Source organism: Rhea pennata, chromosome 1 (genome assembly GCF_028389875.1).
Source record: "Rhea pennata isolate bPtePen1 chromosome 1, bPtePen1.pri, whole genome shotgun sequence".
NCBI classification, from domain to species: domain Eukaryota; kingdom Metazoa; phylum Chordata; class Aves; order Rheiformes; family Rheidae; genus Rhea; species Rhea pennata.
In genome coordinates this window covers 216,067,489-216,091,669 of record NC_084663.1, presented here as the reverse complement: position 1 = coordinate 216,091,669, position 24,181 = coordinate 216,067,489, and the positions used below count along the sequence as shown (strand labels likewise).

The 24,181-nt window shown below is 60.3% G+C and overlaps 2 protein-coding genes across 9 annotated transcripts in view; one reads left to right on the top strand and one right to left on the bottom strand.

The window, feature by feature from the left end:
- Nucleotides 1-8,349, bottom strand: part of STIM1 (stromal interaction molecule 1) — a 106,330-nt gene extending 97,981 nt beyond the window's left edge. For 6 of the 8 annotated variants that reach the window (XM_062567515.1, XM_062567521.1, XM_062567519.1 and 3 more), the window contains exons 1-2: nt 8,210-8,349; nt 7,079-7,373 (exon numbers count right to left, since the gene is read on the bottom strand). In XM_062567515.1, coding sequence (XP_062423499.1) covers nt 7,079-7,187 — 109 coding nt within the window. In that variant the 5' untranslated portion in view covers nt 7,188-7,373; nt 8,210-8,349. Of the gene's footprint in view, nt 1-7,078; nt 7,374-7,775; nt 7,863-8,209 lie in introns of those variants that run through there. The other 2 variants (XM_062567517.1, XM_062567516.1) reach the window with 2 other exon arrangements.
- A 1,330-nt stretch (nt 8,350-9,679) lies between these two features.
- On the top strand, nt 9,680-23,680 carry RHOG (ras homolog family member G). The gene is made up of 2 exons (XM_062578651.1): nt 9,680-9,817; nt 23,017-23,680. The coding sequence occupies exon 2, from the start codon at nt 23,056-23,058 to the stop codon at nt 23,629-23,631; it is 576 nt and encodes a 191-aa protein (XP_062434635.1). The 5' UTR covers nt 9,680-9,817; nt 23,017-23,055; the 3' UTR covers nt 23,632-23,680.
- The last annotated feature ends 501 nt before the right edge of the window (nt 23,681-24,181 follow it).

Here is a 24,181-nt window from a genome sequence, read left to right as displayed (position 1 = left end):
GGACAGGCTGGAGAGTTGGGTAGAGAGGAACCTGCTGAGGTTCAACAAGGGCAAGTGCAGGGTCCTGCACCTAGGGAGAAATAACCCCAAGCACCAGTACAAGCTGGGGGCTGACCTGCTGGAGAGCAGCTCTGCAGAGAAGGACCTGGGAGTGCTGGTGGATGACAAGGTGACCATGAGCCAGCAATGTGCCCTTGTGGTCAGGAAGGCCAATGGTCTCCTGGGGTGCATTAGGAAGAGTGTTGCCAGCAGGTCGAGGGAGGTGATCCTGCCCCTCTCCTCAGCCCTGGAGAGGCCGCATCTCGAGTCCAGTTTTGGGCTCCCCAGTCCAAGAGAGACATGGAGCTGCTAGAGAGAGTCCAGCATAGGGCTATGAGGATGATCATAGGGCTGGAGTACCTGCCCTCTGAGGAACGGCTGCAAGAGCTGGGCCTCTTCAGCCTGGGAAAGAGAAGACTGAGGGGATCTTCTTATCAGTGTCTAAAAATACCTTAGGGGAGGGTGTCAAGAGCATGGGGCCAGACTCTTCTCAGTAGTGCCATGCAACAGGACAAGAGGCAATGGGCATGCACTGAAACATAGGAAGTTCCCCCTGAATATGAGGAGGAATTTCTTTACTGTGAGGGTGACAGAGCACTGGAACAGGTTGCCCAGAGAGGTCATGAAGTCTCCTCCTCTGGAGATTCTCAAAACCCACCTGGACATGATCCTGTGCAAGATGCTCCAGGTGACCTTTCTTGAGCAGGGGGGTGGACTAGATGATCTCCAGAGTTTCCTTCCAACCTCAACCATTCTGTGACTCTGTGATATCTGAGGTATGAGAAAAGTTGCTTTCCAAAGAAAAATCAACTTTCTGATGCAGTTGAGTCCTAGTCCTAATCTGCATAAGACCACAGTTTGATGTCACAGAATGGCAATTTCACCATCTCTCAGAAGAGATATTACTTCCTATAGATAAAAACTACTGTCAAACAAAGTAAAGACTGTATTTCCCTCGAAGTTTCCAGGCAAGCTAGAGAGAAACATTTACTATTTTCAGGTAGTATTTTAAAAATTATTCTCAGGGATGGGCTCTGCCTCCTCAGTCTCCCCCTGGAAAGGACACCTACATTGCCAAAAACATAATGACAGTACCTACGCAACAGAGCGTGAAAGGCAGGGTAAGTACAACAGCAGAAGAGAGCATTGGGACGAGCCAGCTTACCTGATCTAATCCTCTGACAACAGCAGCAGGTGTCAGCACTGTGGCCTTGGCAAACAAGGCACATGTTAAACAAGCCACAAAAGCTGCTCCTTCTGCCTTCCACTATTTTTTTTTTTCAAGTTGCCAAGGCCAGAAGTGGCTTTTAGTTTGTGCAGCTTCTACTCTAACGAAAGTGGCTATCCGGAAAGAATTGACTGTAGCTAAAACAAAAGGCATAGTAACAAAATCCTTCTGTCCTTGGAGACAAAGTATTTCATCATAAAGCAAGAAAATTTTAACAGGTCATACTACATCACAAATTTCTCCAGGTCTGTGAAAAAGATGAGGTTATAGAAGTTATTACAAAAAAGGTAAATTTTGAAAAGTCAGGTTATATATTATCTCCATAATCCTTAGGTTCAGTGTAGCCTTTAGGAGGATTTGAAGGCTTTCCAGCATGCTAACATGATGGTGAAAACCTGCCTTAACTTTGTTCACACAGCATCGTGGAGGTTAATGAATATCAGAAGCCAGTCAGTTCAGTGGTAGCTCAATTACCTGTTTTCATCTTAACACCACTGATTTTATGCCAGCCTCATGGCATCAATTGATAAAAACTTCTGTGAAGATAATTCATACAAGCATCTTACTTCCTACTGTGGATGGAATCAGGGGTTCTGGCAAATGAATAGGGCAGATGCAGATTTTGGCATCGCGGCAGGAAAGCAACTTCAGTACCATGACACACCCACACTGACTTATTTCATCAATTAAGCAACAAGCAATGATAATGTTTAAACTGATAAATAAAGAAGCAAGCACTGATTCATGCATTTTCACCTTTCAAAATCACTGCATTAGGCTTTCAAAAGATGTAATAAATCCATGTGTGGACACATTTTAAAAGATTTCATTGCAACTTCAAAGTATCAAAAAAATTAGTTTTCCAGCTATAGAGTCTGTAGTAAAGGATAACTTCTCATAAAAATTTGCATCTTAGCATCACAACTATAAGAGTTCTTGACTCTAGTACTTTGGACACAGTACATTCAGAATTAAAAATCTCCTTTTTAAAAAAATCTTGATCAAATTAAACGCTAATTGAGACCTTGTTTCTGTAGCCTCATTCCTCACATTTACTTTGTTAATCCTTGAATGGAGGCTACATACAAAATTAAGCAGCATCAAAGTGACAAAAGCAAATGTAGTAACTTTGATATGCTTTCATGTTTTCTTTTGATATCAACGTAATATATTTTTTAATATTTTTATTATTGCATTCTGGTAACATAGAGTGGCCCCCAAGCGTGGGGTAGGAACCTCCTGTGCTAAATACCATTCAGACAAAAGCAAAGATGTTTCCAAAAGTCTTGTGATCCAGGAATTAAGAGAGGAAAGCAGGAGACAAACATATGGAGAATAAGAAAGGGAAAAAAAAGTTATTGCTCCATGAAATAAATAAGTAAATAAATCTGGATTCCTATAGATCCACGTTCTCTGGTCCCATCCACCACAGTAATCTTAATTCCTCACCATAGACTGTATGCTTTGCTCCACACCATCAGTTCCCCTACACTGTGCCACCACCATCTCAGAGGGTCTGTTCCCACCTAAACACTCCAGACTGATTTCTGATGTAGCACTTTCTTGGCCTACAAGATACATGTCTCCCAGAAGCTAGGCCAATCCCACCTACCCAACCAGACTCTCTCTTTACTGCAACAGTGAAAAGATTAAGGGAGTGATTTCTAACAAGGATCATTCATCTACCTAAATAATGCTGGAAGAGGCACCCAAACAAGATAGTATCTTTCCTAGTGCAAGCAAAACGTTACAGATACTGCCTCACATGCATATGAATGTAAAATCACATAAAACAATCCAAGTGTAAAATGAAAGTAGGTTCAGGTCAAGGCAGACTTCTGTCATTTCCATATTTCTTCCATGGAGATAGAGCAGGTATGAATCTAAAGTGTACATGAAAGCATACCACAGTCAAGAAAACCAAGAATGAGTCCCAGTCACTACAAAGCATCCACACCACAATGCCTTTATAGTAAGTTTTCCTTGAAACATCTATAAATGCTCCTCAAGCTCAACCAAAGGTCTCCAACGTAAGTAGCACTGACATTTGACAGTCTATGAGGACTGGTCAGTATAGAAGGCAGTCAAGTAAAAAATAAAAAAGAGCAACATTATATGATTTAATGAAAAACAGACTATCAAACAAACTTACTATTTTTTATGGAGATAAAATATTAAATTTTTGGACCAAAACAATTGACAACACATGTAAAACTTTAAGGCATTGGACATAACCCCTAATGATGCTCTTATAAAAACCACTGCCAACAGAAAAATAAACAAAGCCTATATGTTAAGTAGATTTGAAATCTACTGGCAGATTATAGTAAGTAACTGGAAAGAGAAAAATTATCCAACAAGAATATTTATAATGATGTCCACGAGGTTCCTTTCTTGCCTGTATCTTTGGGGGGCGGGAAGAGGGGAAGGGAAATAGAGAGGGGGAGGTATAATGAGATCCCACAGCTAGAAGCTGCAGCTAGACAAATTCATGCTAAAAATAACCACAAGTGGGTGAAAACAATAACCACAGGGTGACTACAAGAACATCCTGTATAATGGCTGGGTGGATGGGCCACTCTTTAAATTCTTTAAGACAGAATTTTTTTTCTGAAATATATGCTTTAGCTCAAAAAAAATAGGTTGCTGTGGAGATTGGGGAGGTCAAGCACATTTTCGGGTTTGTGCTACTCTGAAATTCACAACTATATATTAATCATCCTTCTCGGCTTTAAAACTTCCAAATGCGTAACTCCACTGTCTGACTTTCTACACCTTATCAAATGGCTCCCGTACTTCTGAATTTAACCAAACTTAAATCTGACATAGGCAGGAAAAGGTTAGAGGTGCTCGCCTTTGAACAGGTCAAAAACAGCAGAAAAACTCATGCGTGACTTTCCCTAGAGTTCAGTCACCAACTCTAATTCTCCTTCCTGCATAGAACTAGCCATTTTAACTCCTCACCCAAAAATCTTAGGAATCAGGAACATATGCCAATATTAAATAAAGCACATCACTGCATCTCTTGCGTACGCACAGCAGTCTAAGCAAACTGAGCCTCATCAGCCAATACTGCTACATTTCTGCTTTCTATACACTTTTCCGCATCTCCTGAAAAATTGCCCTGTTCTACAGATCAATGACCAGCTCTATTGATTTTTAGCATTAAAATCATGCCATGACAAAGGAAATGAACGATTTCATTTCCAAAATCTTTCAAACACCAGCCTCTGTTTTATCTGTGCTCTTACAACCATGTATTCAATCAACCCAATTCTCATTTTCCGCTTCCAGAGAACTATGTAAGGAGAAAAGCGGTGTGCACTGTCTGACGATGTTCACTACTTTGAGGTAGAAGCAACAATTTTAAAAGTTTAAAAGCAAATGGCAAAATGATCTTAAAATGCATTTGCTTTAAGCTGCATTAAGAGATTGCAACAAGCAGTAAAAGCTCCAACAGTTACACAAACCAGGTACACAGTGTGGTTACGCCACAAGCTACTGGCACTCAGAGTGAACAAATGCATTATTTATCAATTTGCTTATCTGCATATTTTAGTTTTTGACCTTTAACCATTTACTCACTTACAGCATGCCACATGTATTACTCTAGCTTTTTAAACTTACCAGTTCTGGGGAAAAAAAAAAGTAATGAGAAGTACCTCTTTTGTAGGAAAACCTACCTGTAGATGATATAAAGAGACTAGGTTTCTTGCACTGTTCCCCTCCCTGCACTGCTCTACATTGGTTTTGTTTAGAGAGGAAAAGCAAGTCAGCAGCTGAATCACCAGGGCTGCCACATTTCTGCAGGGCCTCCAAAAATAACTCCTCCAAAAATTCCTTGGAGGCATAAACCTTGCTTCATCAAAAGGACTGCAGAGATCCAGTTTCTGTAATGGAGCAGACTGGATATGAACTGGCCAAAGAATTTAGAATCTCATATAAAGAATATAAGAAGCAACTTACTGCAGAATAGGTAGTTCATGGCCCGTATTAAAAGGAAAAAAATATCAAATAAATCATCAGATCATCAAGGCAAAACAATCTCCCTGCTCAGGAATCAAACACCAAGTTCCTGATCCTGTGCCTGATACTAGGATTCCACAGACTTGCCCTATTATTATGAACCAGTTCTGAAAACAAAGCGCAAGGCCTTCTTAGCAACACCACTGTGGTAACTTGCATCGGCACTCACGTTAGCACCCACATATACACCACTTTCTACTTCACATCCAGAAAGAAATTTGTGAGTTACAGTCCTCGAGCCCTTGCTAACACACCAGCCTAAAAAGTCCTCAGGGAGAAGGGGCTTGTATCCACACTGATCGGATTCTGAGGTGCATTTGTGACAGCCTTTTCTACGGCCCTGAACGGAGGAAGCATTTCATCCGAAAACCGGCGCCTTGCAGGATTCTTCTGAGCGGATCCTGACCATTTCCGAATGCAGCAGATGCACACAGTCACCCAGATGCTGACAGCTCTACTGCTGCAACGCCTGCGGGCCACATCCAAGTAGACAGCACTTTTGCTTTTGTAGGGGTTTTGGTTTTTCCTCTGTTCATCAAATTCTTGATGTGCAATGCTCACAGGACACAGTTTACTTTTTTTTTCTTCTTCTTCTTTTTCCCTCCCGGAAGCATGCAAGAATTCAGTTCTCCTGGAACAGTGCGGAGCTCAAGATTCCTGCTTAACTACTGACAGGAAAAGCAGCATGTTTTACTAAATATGCCTTCAGCTTTGACCTAAGGGCACTGTAACAAAGACACAGGACAGTTCAGCATCCATGTTGGTTTAGCCAGCTCTTGACCTCTCCACTAAGACTGGCTTTTGGCAGTGTTAGCAACAGCAAGTCATGAAAGTCTGGTTCACGAAGACAAAATCTGCCCTAAAACCTCCAATTCCAGAGGGCTGTTTGGATTTTTGCTTGGTTGTTTTTGCTTGGTTGTTGGCTTTTTGGTGATGGAGGGGAAGGATGTGAAGGTAAAACAGAGAAAGCAGAACAGTCAGCTGTCTTATTTGCGCTGCCTCTGCTCTTCTCTGGCCAAAAGCTCACCTCCCAGAGTACACAATTAAAGAAGATACTGAAGCTGGCTGGTGCGAGGGCATGCTATGGTTACACAACTGTTGAGATTTTTGGCCCCTACCCCAGCTCAATAGTGTGCTCTGGTAGGAATGTCTTTTAGAAAAAATTAAATATGGACATTTTCTAAATAGATCAAGTCACAATTCAAAATTAACAGCAAAATATTCTCATTAACAAACAGCTGGAGTCCATTTCAAAAAATAAACATGGATTATTTCGGGTCCTTTAACCCTTGTCCTGAAAGCTGTGGATTTCAGATCCAATGCCATAGTGTATTCAAAGGCTTAACTAACAGCAGCTCTAATTAATAAATGAGCAATATCCCCAAGACTGGTTGGTGTTTTACTATCACCTGCACCTAGACCGTTCAGCAGTGCACCACACTAGCTTGCTGTACCTTTTCAAAGGCATCTGTCTGAAACAACTGGAGTTAGAAAACCTAATTTAAAGCTCTAAGGCTGTAACTGCGTGCTGCACCAAGACACAGTATGCCTCTGATGGCAAATCTATCATGTGATAAATTGATCCCCTGCAGCACTGATGGAATTTGAAGATTTACGAACATTAATACTTCCACAAAAGCACACGGTAATTAAAACGGACAGTGTAGAGGCCTCCATTAAAGTGGCTAATGGGATTTAAAAAGCTGTAATTTGTCTCTAACATTTTCTATATTCTGGAAAAGAGAGAAGATTATACCAAAAATATTTCAAAAGCCTTATTCTTACCTGCAATTGCAATTTCATCCAGATGGGAACCTGGAGGCCTCTCCCCCTGCCCTTGCTGCAGAAGAAAACCACACAGGAGCCAAACTGCCACTCTTGACCATAAATCCATTTCCGTGTAAATTAACAGCTTTTATCTCATCCGTCAGCTCTTCCTCAGCATCAGTCCACAGCAGGAATGTCCGTGTTTCCCAGGTCAGGCTGGAGAAGATCCTCTCTCTTTGCACTCTTATATCCCAAAATAAAGTCCGATACAGAGCCTGATATTCCAGGAACAGCACCCCGGTAATTCCAAAGGCTACGGAAGGAAAGGATGGAGAGAGCTTAAGGTTATTTTTCCCAGTATTCCTGCAGAGGACGAAATTCTGTCTGGAGACGATAGTGCCCCTCGACTAACCATGCAATTCCGGTTACCTCTAAACAAAATAGTTCCTCGCTAGTTTCTTAAGTCTCAAAACCAGGTCTTTTCTTGCATTTTTAAAGATTTTTCCAAGGTGAAAGCAGCAGCGAACACCCTCCTGCCCGGGTGCCAGGGGTGACTATGAGGCAACCCGCAACCTGCTCGCGCTCGCCGCAGCCGGCGGCCCGGCCGCCGCGGGCAGCGCAGCCCCCGCGCCCCGCGGGAGCCGCTCCGCGCGGCCCACCAACCCCTCACCGCCGAGCGCGGGGCAGCCGAAAGCAGGAAGCAGTTTTAAAATACCTAAATTGGGTGTTAATGAGAACTTCACGCCACGGCGCAGTGGTCGCTCCCGGCAGAACCGTCCCCACCCCTGTCCTCAGCAGTGGTCTCTCCCGGGACAGCCCTGCTTTCCCCCCCCCCTTTATCCTCAGCAATGGTCTCTCCCGGGACAGCCCTGCCCCCCCTCAGCAGTGGTCGCTCCCGGGACAGCCCTGAGCCCCCCCCTTCTCTTCAGGAATGGTCTCTCCCGGGACAGCCCTGACCCCCCCCTCGCAGCAGTGGTCTCTCCCGGGATAGCCCTGCCCCCCGAGCAGTGGTCTCTCCCGGGTTACCCCTTCGCCTTTCGCAGCGGTTCCTCCCGGGACACCCCCTCCCCGCAGTGGTTTCTCCCGGGACACCCCCGCTCCCCCTCAGCAGTGGTGTCTCCCGGGACGGCCCCTCCCCTCCCCCTTTACCAATGGTCTCTTCCGGGCCCCGCCGCCCGACACCAGCCTCTCCCGGGACAGCCCCTCCGCTCACAGCGGTCTCTCCCGGGACAGCCCCTGCCGCCCGGTCTCTCCCGGGCTACCCGCTCCGCACCGGGCCGTGCCGCCGCGCCGCCGCACGCTCACTGACAGGGGGCGGCGCCAACGGCCGCCGCGCCAGACCCGCCGCGGGGCGGGGCCGCCGCGCGCCGCCGCCCCGGCCAATCAGGGGCGGCCGCGTGGCCACGCCCCCTCCCGCTCCCCCCGCCCCCCCGCCCCTGGCGGGCTCCCCGCCGCCGAGCCGCAGCGGCCTCTGGCGGGCTAAGGCGGAGGCGCCGCGCCGCGGCGAAGCTAAGCAGGCTCGTCCCCGTTTACGGCCTGGATGGGAGACCGCGGCGCCGCTGGACGAGCAGCGCGCTCTCCAGCCGCGGGGAAGGGGCAGGGCGACCCTCTGCGCCGTCCGAGTGGTGCCCCCTCGCCCCCCAGGGCCCCAGTGGCTGGGCTGGCATAAGTTAATTTCTCCTGCGTTGTTCTCTGGGGCCCCTCGTCCCCTCCTCGCAGCCCTGGGTAGGGGTAATTCGGGAGTTGCAAAGTCATTTAGGGCGTGCAAGGCCATCTGGGGCGTGTGCAGGGACATTCGGGCATGCACGGCCACTCAGAGTGTGCAAGGCCATTCGGGCGTGCACGGCCACTCAGAGTGTGCAAGGCCATTCGGGGCGGCGAGACCCGGGCCGGCGGCGAGACCCGGGCCGGCGGCAGCAGCTCAGCCGCTCCCGGCCCCGGGTGCCCGCGCTGCCTGGGGTAAGGGTGCGCGGGGTGCAGCCGTGGGGTGAAGCGCGCCCGGCGCCCGCCCTCCAGCACGGTTCCGTTCCGACGGGGCTTTACGGGCTCTGCCCCCGGCTCCACTCCCAGAGCAGGTCCCGGCGCTGGGCACGGGGCTCCCAGGGCACCCCCCCCCCCCCCCGCCTTGACGGGCTCCGGGTCTCTCACCCCCCCCCTCCCCCCCCGACGGGGCACCCATCCCCCTCCCCCCGACGGTGCTCCCCGGGGCTCTCGGCCCCCCTCCCCCCCCCCCGACGGGGCCCCGGGGTCTCGCACCCCTCCCCCCCCCGACGGAGCACCCGCCTCCCCCCCCCCCCGACGGGGCTCGGAGTCCCCCCCCACCCCTGACTAGGCTCTCGCCCACCCCGTCGGGGCTCCCCGGGCTCTCGCCCCCCCCCCCCGACGGGGCACCCGCTTCCCCCTCCCCCCCGACGGGGTTTCCAGGCTCTCGTTCCACCCCCCCCGACGGGGCCCCAAGGTCTCGACCCCCACCCCACGCCCCCGCCGGGACTCTCGGCCGCCGGGCCGCGAGGGCGGCGCGGGCCGGGGCCGGGCCGGGCCGGGATGTGATGCTCCGCGGAAGGAAGCGGAGGGGGAGGGCGGGGGCCGGGCGGCGGCGAGTGAAAAGTTTCTCTCCCTCCCTCGAGGAGCCCGAGGGCTGCGAGCGAGCGGAGCGGAGCGGAGCGGAGCCCCGGCCCGGCCCGGCCCCTCTGCCCCTTCCCGGGGGGAGGCGAGCGAGCAGCGGCCGCAGCCCCGCGCTCCGGGCCATGCCACGGGGTGAGTGCGGGGCCGGGGGTCCGGGACACGGCGGGGGGGGGGGGGGCCGCGGAGCCGGGACACGGGGAGGGGGGGAGCCCTGGCCGAGCCCCCCCGTGGCGTGGGAGGCCCGTGGGGGTGGGAGGAACCAGGGCCGGGGTCTCGCTGCCCGTCGGGTCCCGCTGCCCGTGGGGAGGGTCGGGGGGAGCCCCGGGGCCGCGGCGCCGTCGGGGGGGGGGGGGGGAGCCGGGCCCACTCCAGGGGCCTCCGGGGAGAGTCGGGCCCAGGGCAGCGGCGCCGTCGGGGGGCTCCGCACCCGCTCCACCCCCTGCGCTGCAGCACTGCACCCTGCTGCACTGCACCACTGCACCCCGCGCTGCACTGCGCCCCGCGCTGCACTGCACCCCGCGCTGCAGGGCGCCGGCACGCCGCGCTCCCGCTGCACCCCAGTGCTGTGCCCCGCGTGCTGCCTCCGCTGCGGGGCGCTGCGCCGCGCGGCACGTGCACTGCACACGCACTGCACACGCACTGCGCACACTGCAGCCATCGCAGCGCTCCGCGACGGGCCCGCCGGGACGCGCTGCAGCAGGCGCAAACAAAACGCGCTGCGGCGTCCGCCCCGACGCAGCGCTGCAGGCACGGCACCGCGCGGCAGCAGGCCCGCAGCGCCCGCAGCACCCCACGCCCTGCGGCGAGAGACCCCCGCGCCTCCGCGGAGGGGGGGTGAGTGAGCGGCGCCTCCTCCCCGGCGTCACCCGCCCCCGGGCGAGACGGGAAGCGGCCACCGCCGCCGCTGCGTTAGACCCAGGTGCATTTTTCTGGCTGTTGGTTAAGCTTCAGTTTGCGGAGGCGCCGGGAGAGCACCCGGCTCGTGCTGCTGAACCGCCCGGGCGAGCGTGGGAGGTGCCGTGGGCCCCAGCGCCCCGCCGCTCCCGCGCAGGGCCCCGCGCCACCCTCCTGGGAGCAGCACCGGGCCCGGGGCGAGCCTGAGCCACTGCTCCGAGCGGGCACCTCGGGGTGCCGCTTCCCGCACGGATGCTGCCCCTCGCAGCTGCGGCTGCGTCGGTCCCAAATGCATCATTCCCAAATGCATCGGTCCCAAATGCATCGGTCCCAGATGCATCATTCCGAGATGCATCGGTCCCAAATGCATCGGTCCCAAATGCATCATTCCCAGATGCATTGGTCCCAAATGCATCGGTCCCAAATGCATCATTCCCAGATGCATCGGTCCCAAATGCATCGGTCCCAGATGCATCATTCCCAAATGCATCATTCCCAGATGCATCGGTCCCAAATGCATCAGTCCCAAATGCATCATTCCCAGATGCATCGGCCCCAAATGCATCGGTCCCAGATGCATCATTCCCAAATGCATCGGTCCCAAATGCATCGGTCCCAAATGCATCATTCCCAGATGCATCGGTCCCAAATGCATCGGTCCCAGATGCATCATTCCCAAATGCATCATTCCCAGATGCATCGGTCCCAAATGCATCGGTCCCAGATGCATCATTCCCAAATGCATCATTCCCAGATGCATCGGTCCCAAATGCATCAGTCCCAAATGCATCATTCCCAGATGCATCGGCCCCAAATGCATCGGTCCCAGATGCATCATTCCCAAATGCATCGGTCCCAAATGCATCGGTCCCAAATGCATCGGTCCCAGATGCATCATTCCCAGATGCATCGGTCCCAAATGCATCGGTCCCAGATGCATCATTCCCAAATGCATCATTCCCAGATGCATCGGTCCCAAATGCATCGGTCCCAAATGCATCATTCCCAAATGCATCATTCCCAGATGCATCGGTCCCAAATGCATCGGTCCCAGATGCATCATTCCCAAATGCATCATTCCCAGATGCATCGGTCCCAAATGCATCGGTCCCAGATGCATCATTCCCAAATGCATCATTCCCAGATGCATCGGTCCCAAATGCATCGGTCCCAGATGCATCATTCCCAAATGCATCATTCCCAGATGCATCGGTCCCAAATGCATCGGTCCCAAATGCATCATTCCCAAATGCATCATTCCCAAATGCATCATTCCCAGATGCATCTCTCTTCCCGGCTGCACCATCCCCTGCTGCATCGTCCCCGGCGGCGCCTTTCCCCGCTGCGTCGCTCCTGCCGCGTGGAGGTGGCATCCGCTCGCGCTGTCCGCGGGCGAGCAGGGCTGGAGCTGGCTGCGCTGGGCTGCGGCCGGTGTGGGGGGGCGGCGGGGGGACGCGGGGGGCCGGGAGCTAAAGCAGACGAGGTTGGTTTGCCCGTCGCGTCGGCGGCTGCCACGCGCTTGGTGCGGTGCCAGGCTGTTCTCACCCCGAGGCCAAGCAGCGTGGCCTGGCCTGCCTGGCCCCAGCCATCCGTCACCCATCTGTCCCTCATCCATCCACCTATTCGTCTGTCCGTCCACCCACCCGTCTGCCCACCCACCCACCCGACATCCATCCATCTATTCATCTGGCTATCCCTCCATTTCTCGTCGAGCCATCGACCCACTCATCCACTCACCCATCCCACCGCTCACCCAATGTCCATCTCTCTCTATTCATCTGGCCATCTCTCCACCCGTGCATCTACCCATCCATCCGCCCATCCATCTATCCATCCCCCCCCACCCAATGTCCACCTGTCCACCAATCCATGCATCTACCTGTCCTCTCATCCACCCATCCACCCCCCCACTCACCCAACATCCATCCATCTATTCATCTGGCTATCTCTCCATCCATCCGTCCATCCATCCATCCATACCTCACTCACCCAACATCCATCTATCCATCCCCCCACTCACCCAACGTCCATCCAGCTATTCATCTGGCCATCTCTCCATCCACTTATCCATACCCCACTCACCCAACAGCCATCTATCTCTCCATCCACCCATCCATCCACCCCCCAACCCACCCTCCTGAGAGCCTCCCAGCGCAGACGACCGCAGCCAGCTGGAAACGGCCCTGGCTGGTGCTGAGCCCCAAGCGCCGCTGGGCAGCAGTTGGGAGAGCGGATGGTGGCCAGGGCCACCCCAAAGCCCCCGTGCACGTGGCGGGCAGCGGGAGGACGCTTCGCCCTCGCCGTAGAGACCTTAGCTCTGGTGGGAGCTGCAGCGGAGCCGCCGGGAAAGGCTTGAACTCAGCAGCCTCGAGGGAGGGAAGGAGCCAAAAATAAAATGAGGAAATTAGTCATAAAGAGCCTGCAGTCAAAAAAAAAATGAGGAAAACTGAAATCCTTAGACTCAGCACGGGAGTTATTTTCGCAGCGATGACGGCGTCCCGCCAGGCCGGGGCCCCGCGGGGCGCAGCGGGACGGGGCAGGTCCCTGCTCCGGCCGTGCCGGCGGGAGCGTCGCGGGGCTGCCCCGGCCGGCCGCTCGGCTCCGGCGCGGAGGTGCCGCCGGCCCCGGGGCCCGGCCGCTCCGCCCGCGGCGGGGGCTAGCGCCTGGCCTGCTGCGGCCTCTTGCTTCTGTATTTGTAGGTTTTATTAGCTTCCTCTTTGCTTTGCAGGAGCGCAGGGGCAGCACGCTCGCAGGGGAGAAGGGTTTGCAGGGTTTCTTCAGGGCCGTCCTTTTCTCTTTTTTTGCTCATCTGTTCCTCCATCCATCCCTCTATCCATCCATCCACCCGCCCATCCGTCCATCCATCCATCTATCCAGCCAGCCAGCTGTTCATACATCCATCTATCTGTCCATCCTCCCATCAAGCCATCTGTCTGTACATCCATCCATCCATCCACCCAACCACCCATACATACATACATCTAGCCATCTGTCCGTCCATCCATCCATCCATCTATCTGTCCACCCAGCCATCCAGCCATCTGTCCATCCATCCATCCATCCAGCCATCTGTCCATCCATCTATCTGTCTGTCCATCCATCCTCGCCCCATCATTTGCTCGTCTCCCACCTCCACCTCGCCCACCTCGCCCCGCCGGGAATGGCCTTTGCCGGTCCCCGGCGCGTCGCGAGGGCCTCTCCAGCCCCGGGGCGGTGGAGCCGTCGGGATGAGCTGGAGACGCGCTGCTGCCCCCCGAGGGGGCTCCGGGTCGTGGTGCAGGGAGGGGGCTGCAGGCGGGAGCCCTCTAGGTGCTCTGCAGCAGCCCCGCCATGGCGGCAGGGACTCCTGTGCCGGCGCAGCCGTGGCCGCGCTCCTGCTGGAGCCGGCCCCAGGTCCCCACTGCACAGTGGGGGTGTGCAGTGCCCAGAGCGTGTTGTGTGCGGAGCCCAAACCAGGTGCGCGGTGGGGCTGCAGTGCGGGATGCACAGGGCATGGTAGGGGTGTGCAGAGTGCAGTGCGCAGTGCATGGTGGGGCTGCAGTGCGGGATACACAGGGCATGGCAGGGGTGTGCAGAGTGCAGTGCGCAGTGCATGGTGGGGCTGCAGTGCGGGATGCACAGGGCATGGTAGGGGTGTGCAGAGTGCAGTGCGCAGTGCATGGTGGGGCTGCAGTGCGGGATACACAGGGCATGGCAGGGGTGTGCAGAGTGCAGTGCGCAGTGCATGGTGGGGCTGCAGTGCGGGATACACAGGGCATGGCAGGGGTGTGCAGAGTGCAGTGTGCAGTGCATGGTGGGGCTGCAGTGCGGGATGCGCAGGGCATGGCAGGGGTGCTCAGAGTGCAGTGCGCAGTGGGGCTGCAGTGCGGGATACACAGGGCATGGCAGGGGTGTGCAGAGTGCAGTGCGCAGTGGGGCTGCAGTGTGGGATGTGCAGGGCACGGCAGGGGTGTGCAGAGTGCAGTGTGCAGTGCAAAGTGCCCAGTGCAGGGTGCCCGCTGCATGATGGGGGGTGCATGCTGTGCAGTGCACAGTGCATGGCGGAAGTGTGCAGTGGAGGTGTGCAGCATGCAGTGCACAGTGCAGGCACACACTGTGCAGTGAACAGTGTGCGGTGGGGTATACAGTGTGCAGTGCACAGTGGGGGTGTGCAGCAGAGGTGTGCAGTGTTCAATGGGGGTACACAGTGTGCAGCAGGGATATACAGTGTGCAGTGTGCAGTGGGGGTATGCAGTGCACTGTGGAAGTGTGCAGTGCACGGTATGCAGTACACCGTGTGCAGTGCGCAGTGGGGGTATGCAGTGGAGGTGTGCAGCGTGCAGTGGGGGTACGCAGTGCGCAGTGCACAGTGGGGGTATGCAGTGCGCAGTGCACAGTGGAGGTGTGCAGTGTGCAGTGCGCAGTGGGGGTGTGCAGCGTGCAGTGGGGGTATGCAGTACACTGTGGAGGTGTGCAGTGCACGGTATGCAGTACACCGTGTGCAGTGCGCAGTGGGGGTATGCAGTGGAGGTGTGCAGCGTGCAGTGGGGGTACGCAGTGCACAGTGGAGGTGAGCAGTGTGCAGTGCACAGTGGAGGTGTGCAGTGTTCAGTGCGCAGTGGGGGTGTGCAGCGTGCAGTGGGGGTATGCAGTGTGCAGTGCGCAGTGGGGGTGTGCAGTGTGCAGTGGGGGTACGCAGTGCACAGTGGAGGTGTGCAGTGTGCAGTGCGCAGTGGGGGTGTGCAGTGCGCAGTGGGGGTGTGCAGCGTGCAGTGGGGGTATGCAGTGTTCAGTGCGCAGTGGAGGTGTGCAGCGTGCAGTGGGGGTACGCAGTGCACAGTGGAGGTGTGCAGTGTGCAGTGCGCAGTGGGGGTGTGCAGTGTGCAGTGCGCAGTGGGGGTGTGCAGCGTGCAGTGGGGGTATGCAGTGTGCAGTGCGCAGTGGGGGTGTGCAGTGCGCAGTGGGGGTATGCAGTGGAGGTGTGCAGCGTGCAGTGGGGGTACGCAGTGCGCAGTGCACAGTGGGGGTATGCAGTGCGCAGTGCACAGTGGAGGTGTGCAGTGTGCAGTGCGCAGTGGGGGTGTGCAGCGTGCAGTGGGGGTATGCAGTGTGCAGTGCGCAGTGGGGGTGTGCAGTGCGCAGTGGGGGTGTGCAATGTGCGGTGCTCGGCGTGGGGCGGGCTGCGCAGTGCCCAGAGCGCGGCACAGCGGGTGCCACGCAGTGGGGCGCACGCTGCGGGGGGCAGCGCGCAGGGCCGGGCTGGGGGTGACGCCCCCGTCCCCGCAGGCCCCACGGCGCTGCGCGGCGGCGCTTGGCAGCTGCGCTCTTCCCCCGGTGGAAAAACCCAGCCCAGGGGTGGGGGGACGGGGACGCCGGGTGTGAGAACGAGAGAGAAGGTTTTGCTTCCCCTTTTCTGCCGAGCGAGAGATGAGTCGTTTTTCCCGTGCCGGAGGGCGGCGAGGCGAGGGGCAGAGGGGGCGGCGAGTCACGGGGCCCGCGGCCCGGCCCCGCCGCTCGCTGCGCCCGGCCGCGCTCCGGCGCCCGGCGCCTTCCCCGTCCTGCTCCCGCCTCCTCTGCGCCGGGCCGGGACGTTCACCCCACACTGGCGCCGCACCGGCGGAGCAGCCGCAGCGGGGGGACGGGCGACCCGGCAGGACTGCGGCGCGGCGGGATGTGCCGTGGGGAGCGGCGGGATGTGCAGTGGGAGCAGCGGGATGTGCAGTGGGAAGTGGCAGGATGTGCAGTGGGAGCAGCGGGATGTGCAGTGGGGAGTGGCAGGATATGCAGTGGGGAGCGGCGGGATGTGCAGTGGGGAGCAGCGGGATGTGCAGTGGGGGCAGCGGGATGTGCAGTGGGGAGCGGCGGGATGTGCAGTGGGAGCAGCGGGATGTGCAGTGGGAGCAGCGGGATGTGCAGTGGGGGCAGCGGGATGTGCAGTGGGGAGCGGTGGGATGTGCAGTGGGAGCAGCGGGATGTGCAGTGGGGGCAGCGGGATGTGCAGTGGGGGTAGCGGGATGTGCAGTGGGGGCAGCGGGATGTGCAGTGGGAGCAGCAGGATGTGCAGTGGGGAGCGGCGGGATGTGCAGTGGGGAGTGGCGGGATGTGCAGTGGGGAGCAGCGGGATGTGCAGTGGGAGCGGTGGGATGTGCTGTGGAAGTGGTGGGATGTGCAGTGGGAGTGGTAGGATGTGCAGTGGGAGTGGTGGGATGTGCAGTGGGAGCAGTGGGATGTGCAGTGGGAGCAGTGGGATGTGCAGTGCGAGCGGTAGGATGTGCAGTGGGGGCAGCGGGATGTGCAGTGGGGAGCAGCGGGATGTGCAGTGGGAGCAGTGGGATGTGCAGTGGGAGCAGCGGGATGTGCAGTGGGGAGCAGCGGGATGTGCAGTGGGAACAGCGGGATGTGCTGTGGGAGCAGTGGGATGTGCAGTGGGAGCAGTGGGATGTGCAGTGCGAGCGGTAGGATGTGCAGTGGGGGCAGCGGGATGTGCAGTGGGAACAGTGGGATGTGCAGTGGGAGCAGTGGGATGTGCAGTGGGGGCAGCGGGATGTGCAGTGGGAGCAGCGGGGTGGTGCAGTGGGAGCAGCGGGGTGGTGCAGTGGGAGCAGCGGGATGTGCAGTGGGGAGCGGCGGGATGTGCAGTGGGGGCAGCGGGATGTGCAGTGGGGGCAGCGGGGTGGTGCAGTGGGAGCAGCGGGCTGTGCAGTGGGGGCAGCGGGATGTGCAGTGGGGGCAGCGGGATGTGCAGTGGGAGCAGCGGGATGTGCAGTGGGAGCAGCGGGCTGTGCAGTGGGGGCAGCGGGATGTGCAGTGGGGGCAGCGGGATGTGCAGTGGGAGCAGTGGGATGTGCAGTGCGGGCAGCGGGATGTGCAGTGGGAGCAGCGGGCTGTGCAGTGGGAGCAGCGGGATGTGCAGTGGGAGCAGCGGGATGTGCAGTGCGAGCAGCGGGATGTGCAGTGGGGGCAGCGGGATGTGCAGTGGGAGCAGCGGGATGTGCAGTGGGAGTGGTGGGATGTGCAGTGGGGGCAGCGGGATGTGCAGTGGGGGCAGCGGGATGTGCAGTGGGAGCAGCGGGATGTGCAGTGGGGAGCGGCGGGATGTGCAGTGGGGGCAGCGGGATGTGCAGTGGGGGCAGCGGGATGTGCAGTGGGAGTGGTGGGATGTGCAGTGGGGGCAGCGGGATGTGCAGTGGGAGCAGCGGGATGTGCAGTGGGAGTGGTGGGATGTGCAGTGGGGGTAGCGGGATGTGCAGTGGGGGCAGCGGGATGTGCAGTGGGGAGCAGCGGGATGTGCAGTGGGGGCAGCGGGATGTGCAGTGGGGGCAGCGGGATGTGCAGTGGGGAGCAGCGGGATGTGCAGTGGGGGCAGCGGGATGTGCAGTGGGAGCAGCGGGATGTGCAGTGGGGGCAGTGGGATGTGCAGTGGGGAGCAGCAGGACGTGCAGTGGGGGCAGCGGGATGTGCAGTGGGGAGCAGCAGGATGTGCAGTGGGAGCGGTGGGCTGTGCAGTGGGGGCAGCGGGATGTGCAGTGGGGGCAGCGGGGTGGTGCAGTAGCCCAGAGGCCACGGTGAGGGGCGCAGGGTCCCGCGGCCCCGCAGGGCTCAGCCCTCCCCTGGGGGAGGGGGGCAGGAGGCAGCTCCCAAGCTTCTGCACCGCGGGTGGCCGGGGCGGGAGCAAGACCCATCCTCGTCCCATCCCCGCTCCCGTCCCCATCCCCATCCCCATCCCTGTCTCCGTCCCCGTCCCGTCCCCGTTCCTGGTGCCTGAAAGCCCCGAAGGGCGGCGCAGCCCCTTCCCTGCTCCATCACCCCTGTCCTGCTCCATCACCCCCATCCTGCTCCATCACCCCCGTCTTACTCCATCACCCCCATCCTGTTCCATCACCCCTGTCCTGCTCCCAGCACCCCCGTCCTGCTCCATCACCCCCGTCTTACTCCATCACCCCTGTCCTGCTCCTTCACCCCCATCCTGCTCCATCACCCCCGTCTTACTCCATCACCCCCGTCCTGCTCCATCACCCCCGTCCTGCCCCTTCACCCCCATCCTGCTCCTTCACCCCCATCCTGCTCCATCACCCCTGTCCTACTCCATCACCCCCATCCTGCTCCATCACCCCCGTCCTGCTCCATCACCCTCGTCCTGCTCCAGCACCCCCGTCCTGCCCCTTCACCCCCCATCCTGCTCCTTCACCCCCATCCTGCTCCAGCACCCCCATCCTGCTCCTTCACCCCCATCCTGCCCCTTCACCCCCCATCCTGCTCCTTCACCCCCATCCTGCTCCATCACCCCTGTCCTACTCCATCACCCCCATCCTGCTCCATCACCCCCATCCTGCTCCATCACCCTCGTCCTGCTCCAGCACCCCCGTCCTGCCCCTTCACCCCCCATCCTGCTCCTTCACCCCCATCCTGCTCCATCACCCCTGTCCTACTCCATCACCCCCATCCTGCTCCATCACCCCCGTCCTGCTCCATCACCCTCGTCCTGCTCCAGCACCCCCGTCCTGCCCCTTCACCCCCCATCCTGCTCCTTCACCCCCATCCTGCTCCAGCACCCCCATCCTGCTCCTTCACCCCCATCCTGCTCCATCACCCCCGTCCTGCTCCATCACCCCCGTCTTGCTCCAGCACCCCCATCCTGCCCCTTCACCCCCATCCTGCTCCATCACCCCCATCCTGCTCCAGCACCCCCATCTTGCCCCTTCACCCCCCATCCTGCTCCATCACCCCCATCCTGCCCCTTCACCCCCATCCTGCTCCATCACCCCCATCCTGCTCCATCACCCCCATCCTGCCCCTTCACCCCCCATCCTGCTCCTTCACCCCCATCCTGCTCCATCACCCCTGTCCTACTCCATCACCCCCATCCTGCTCCATCACCCCCGTCCTGCTCCAGCACCCCCATCCTGCCCCTTCACCCCCCATCCTGCCCCTTCACCCCCCATCCTGCTCCTTCACCCCCATCCTGCTCCATCACCCCTGTCCTACTCCATCACCCCCATCCTGCTCCATCACCCCCGTCCTGCTCCAGCACCCCCATCCTGCCCCTTCACCCCCATCCTGCTCCTTCACCCCCATCCTGCTCCATCACCCCTGTCCTGCTCCAGCACCCCCATCCTGCTCCATCACCCCCGTCCTGCTCCAGCACCCCCATCCTGCCCCTTCACCCCCATCCTGCTCCTTCACCCCCATCCTGCTCCATCACCCCTGTCCTGCTCCATCACCCCCATCCTGCTCCATCACCCCCGTCCTGCCCCTTCACCCCCGTCCTGCTCCATCACCCCCATCCTGCCCCTTCACCCCCATCCTGCTCCTTCACCCCCATCCTGCTCCATCACCCCTGTCCTGCTCCATCACCCCCATCCTGCTCCATCACCCCCGTCCTGCCCCTTCACCCCCGTCCTGCTCCATCACCCCCATCCTGCCCCTTCACCCCCATCCTGCTCCTTCACCCCCATCCTGCTCCATCACCCCTGTCCTGCTCCATCACCCCCATCCTGCTCCATCACCCCCGTCCTGCTCCTTCACCCCCATCCTGCTCCTCCCACCTCCCATGTCCTGCTCCCATCACCCTTGTCTTCCCTCCTCCCATCGTCTTCCTCCTGCTCTCTTTGCCTGCGCCCTGCTCCCAGCACCCCGTCCTGCTCCCACCATCCTGCCCCGCCGCCCCAGCCCCACGCGCCCCCCGGCGCCCCATGCCCCGGTGCTCCGCCGCCGTCCTCAGCGCCGTTCTCAGTGCCGTCAACCGCAGAGCCGCTCGCTGGGTCTCCGTGGAAGGAAGCGGCCCGCGAGCGCCCGCCCGGGGGTTTCGCTTGCGACCAGAGCGGGGGGGAAACGGGGCCAAAGCGCCGGGGGGTTTCTGACCCGCGGCCGCCGCGCGCAGCCCGAGCAGACGCAGCGCTGGCCGGAGCCGCCGCGGCCCCGCTGCAGTCCCGCTGCAGCCCCCTGGCCCCGCTGCAGCCCCCTGGCCCTGCTGCAGCCCCCTGACCCTGCTGCAGCCCCACTGCAGCCCCCTGGCCCCACTGCAGCCCCCTGACCCTGCTGCAGCCCCACTGCAGCCCCCCTGACCCCGCTGCAGCCCCCTGACCCCGCTGCAGCCCCACTGCAGACCCCTGGCCCCACTGCAGCCCCCTGACCCCGCTGCAGCCCCACTGCAGACCCCTGGCCCCACTGCAGCCCCCTGACCCTGCTGCAGCCCCACTGCAGCCCCCTGGCCCCACTGCAGCCCCCTGACCCTGCTGCAGCCCCACTGCAGACCCCTGGCCCCACTGCAGCCCCCTGACCCCGCTGCAGCCCCACTGCAGACCCCTGGCCCCGCTGCAGCCCCCTGACCCTGCTGCAGCCCCACTGCAGCCCCCTGGCCCCACTGCAGCCCCCTGACCCTGCTGCAGCCCCACTGCAGCCCCCTGGCCCCACTGCAGCCCCCTGACCCCGCTGCAGCCCCACTGCAGACCCCTGACCCCGCTGCAGCCCCCTGACCCCGCTGCAGCCCCATGGCCCCGCTGCAGACCCCTAACCCCGCTGCAGCCCTATGGCCCCGCTGCAGCCCCACTGCAGACCCCTGACCCCACTGCAGCCCTATGGCCCTGCTGCAGCCCCACTGCAGACCCCTGACCCCGCTGCAGCCCCCTGGCCCTGCTGCAGCCCCACTGCAGACCCCTGACCCCACTGCAGCCCTATGGCCCTGCTGCAGCCCCACTGCAGACCCCTGACCCCGCTGCAGCCCCCTGGCCCTGCTGCAGCCCCACTGCAGACCCCTGACCCCGCTGCAGCCCTATGGCCCTGCTGCAGCCCGCTGGCCCCACTGCAGCCCATTGACTCTACTGCAGCCCGGTGACCCTGCTGCAGCTCCCTGGCCCTGCTGCAGCTCCCTGGCCCCACTGCAGCCCATTGACTCCACTGCAGCCCGGTGACCCTGCTGCAGCTCCCTGGCCCTGCTGCAGCTCCCTGGCCCCACTGCAGCCCATTGACTCCACTGCAGCCCGGTGACCCTGCTGCAGCTCCCTGGCCCTGCTGCAGCTCCCTGGCCCCACTGCAGCCCATTGACTCCACGGCAGCCCGGTGACCCTGCTGCAGCTCCCTGGCCACGCTGCAGCTCCCTGGCCCCAATGCAGCCCGCTGGCCCCACTGCAGCCTGCCAGCTCCCACCGCCTTGTGGGCTGCAAACGCACGGGGTGGCTCCCGCTGCCCTGCACGAGCCCAGCGCCATGGGGACTCCGAGGCATGGGGAAACTGAGGCACAGGGAAAGCAAGGCAGAGCACCCTGCGAGGGGAAGGTGAGGCACAGGCACTGCGAGGGGAAACTGAGGCACAGGCACTGCAAGGGGAAGCCGCGGGGCCGCTGCGGTGGGGACGGGGACGGGCAGGTCGGGGACACCGCGCATCCGGCGTGTGCGCGGGCGGAAGAGCCGCTTCCCACGCGCAGGCAGGGCCGGCGGCGTGCGAGTCTCTGCCCCGAGCGGGGACGAACCTCATCCGGCAGCCTGGGCGCCGGCCCCTCTCCTGCCGCGGGGCTGAGCGCCGTGCCGCTGCTGCGCCGCCGCTGCGGCGTCCCCCGTCCCGGTGCTGCCGCCGTGCCCCCCCGTCCCCGTGCTGCTGCGGCGTCCCCCGTCCCGGTGCTGCCGCCGTGCCCCCCCGTCCCCGTGCCGCTGCTGTGTCCCCCTGTCCTGGTGCCGCTGCCGTGTCCCCCTGTCCCAGTGCTGCCGCTGTGTCTCCCTGACCTGGTGCCTCTGCCAGGTCCCCCCCCCCGTCCCCATGCCACCGCTGTTTCCCCCCCATCCTGGTGCCACCGCAGTGTCCCTCCCATCCCTGTGCCTCCATCATGTCCCCCGTCCCGCTGCCACCACCGTGTCCCCTCCACCCCAGTGCCACCGCCATGTCCCCCCATTCCTGTGCCACCACTGTGTCCCCCCACCCCAGTGCCACCACCATGTCCCCCCGTCCTGGTGCCACCGCTGTGTCCCCCCCCCCACCGCAGTGCCACCACCGTGTCCCCCCCATCCCCGTGCCACCACTGTGGCCCCCCATCCACGTGCCACCACCGTGTCCCCTGTCCTGGTGCCTCTGCCAGGTCTCCCCCACCCCAGTGCCACCGCCGTGTCCCCCCATTCCTGTGCCACCACTGTATCCCCCCACCCCAGTGCCACCACCGTGTCCCCTGTCCTGGTGCCTCTGCCAGGTCTCCCCTGTCCCTGTGCCACCGCCGTGTCCCCCCCATCCCCCTGCCACTGCCGTGTCCCCCCCCACCCCAGTGCCTCCACCATGTCCCCCCCGTCCCACTGCCGCTGCAGGTGCCCTCGGTGCCCCGGGCTGCTCCCATGGGCAGGATGGGTGGGAGGAGGCAGCGCAGGGCCCCGGCGCTGCCCGGCGCGGGGGGAGCGGGACGCGCCGAGGAGGGCGGAGGGGGAGCGGGGCCTGGGGGGGCCCACGCCGCCCCCTCCCTCCTGACCGCCTGCCCCCAGGCCGCTGAAGGCGGGCGCCGGGGAAGCCGAGCCGCGGGAATGCAGAGCATCAAGTGCGTGGTGGTGGGCGACGGCGCCGTGGGGAAGACCTGCCTCCTCATCTGCTACACCACCAACGCCTTCCCCAAGGAGTACATCCCCACCGTCTTCGACAACTACAGCGCCCAGAACACGGTCGACGGCAGGACTATTAACTTGAACCTCTGGGACACGGCCGGCCAGGAGGAGTACGACCGCCTCCGGACGCTTTCCTACCCCCAGACTAACGTCTTCATCATCTGCTTCTCCATCGCCAGCCCGCCCTCCTACGAGAACGTCAAGCACAAGTGGTACCCCGAGGTGTGCCACCACTGCCCCAGCGTGCCCGTCCTCCTCGTCGGCACCAAGAAGGATCTGAGAAACAACCCGGAGACCATGAAGAAGCTCAAGGAGCAGAACCAGGCGCCCATCACCACCCAGCAGGGCATCAGCCTCTCCAAGCAGATCCGCGCCGTCAAGTACCTGGAGTGCTCCGCGCTCAACCAGGAGGGCATCAAGGATGTCTTCACGGAGGCGGTGAGGGCCGTGCTCAACCCGGCCCCGGCCAAGCCCAAGAAGCCCTGCATGCTCTTGTAGCGCGCTGCGCGGACGCAGCGCTCGGCCGGGCCGGGCCGGGCCAGGCGGCCCCCGCGCCGAGCGAGACGGGACCCGCCGCTGCCGCGGGGACGCGGGCTGCCCGGGGCGCAGGCGGGTGCCGAGCGCCCCCCGGCACTCCTCCCCTGCCTTCCAGCCTTTGCTTTTGGGTGCTGCTTCTCCCGTCCCCGCGCAGAATTCCCGAGACGGAGCTGTGCCGGCGTGTCCGAGAGCCCCCCGGCCAGCTCCTGCCGCAGCCGGTCCCCCCCGCGCCGGCCGCCTCCCGCCAAGGCTCGCCCGGCCCGGCGCCCGCTCTGCTCCCGGCTGGATTCGCCTGCTTCCAGAGGAAGATGGGCTTGGGGGTGCCTGGCTCTGCAGGGACCTGCCACCATCACCCTGGGCACCAGGTCGTGCAAGGACCTGCCACCATCACCCTGGGCACTTGGTCATTCCAAGGACCTGCCACCATCACCCTGGGCACCAGGTCGTGCAAGGACCTGCCACCATCACCGTGGGCACCAGGTTGTGCAGGGACCTGCCACCATCATCCTGG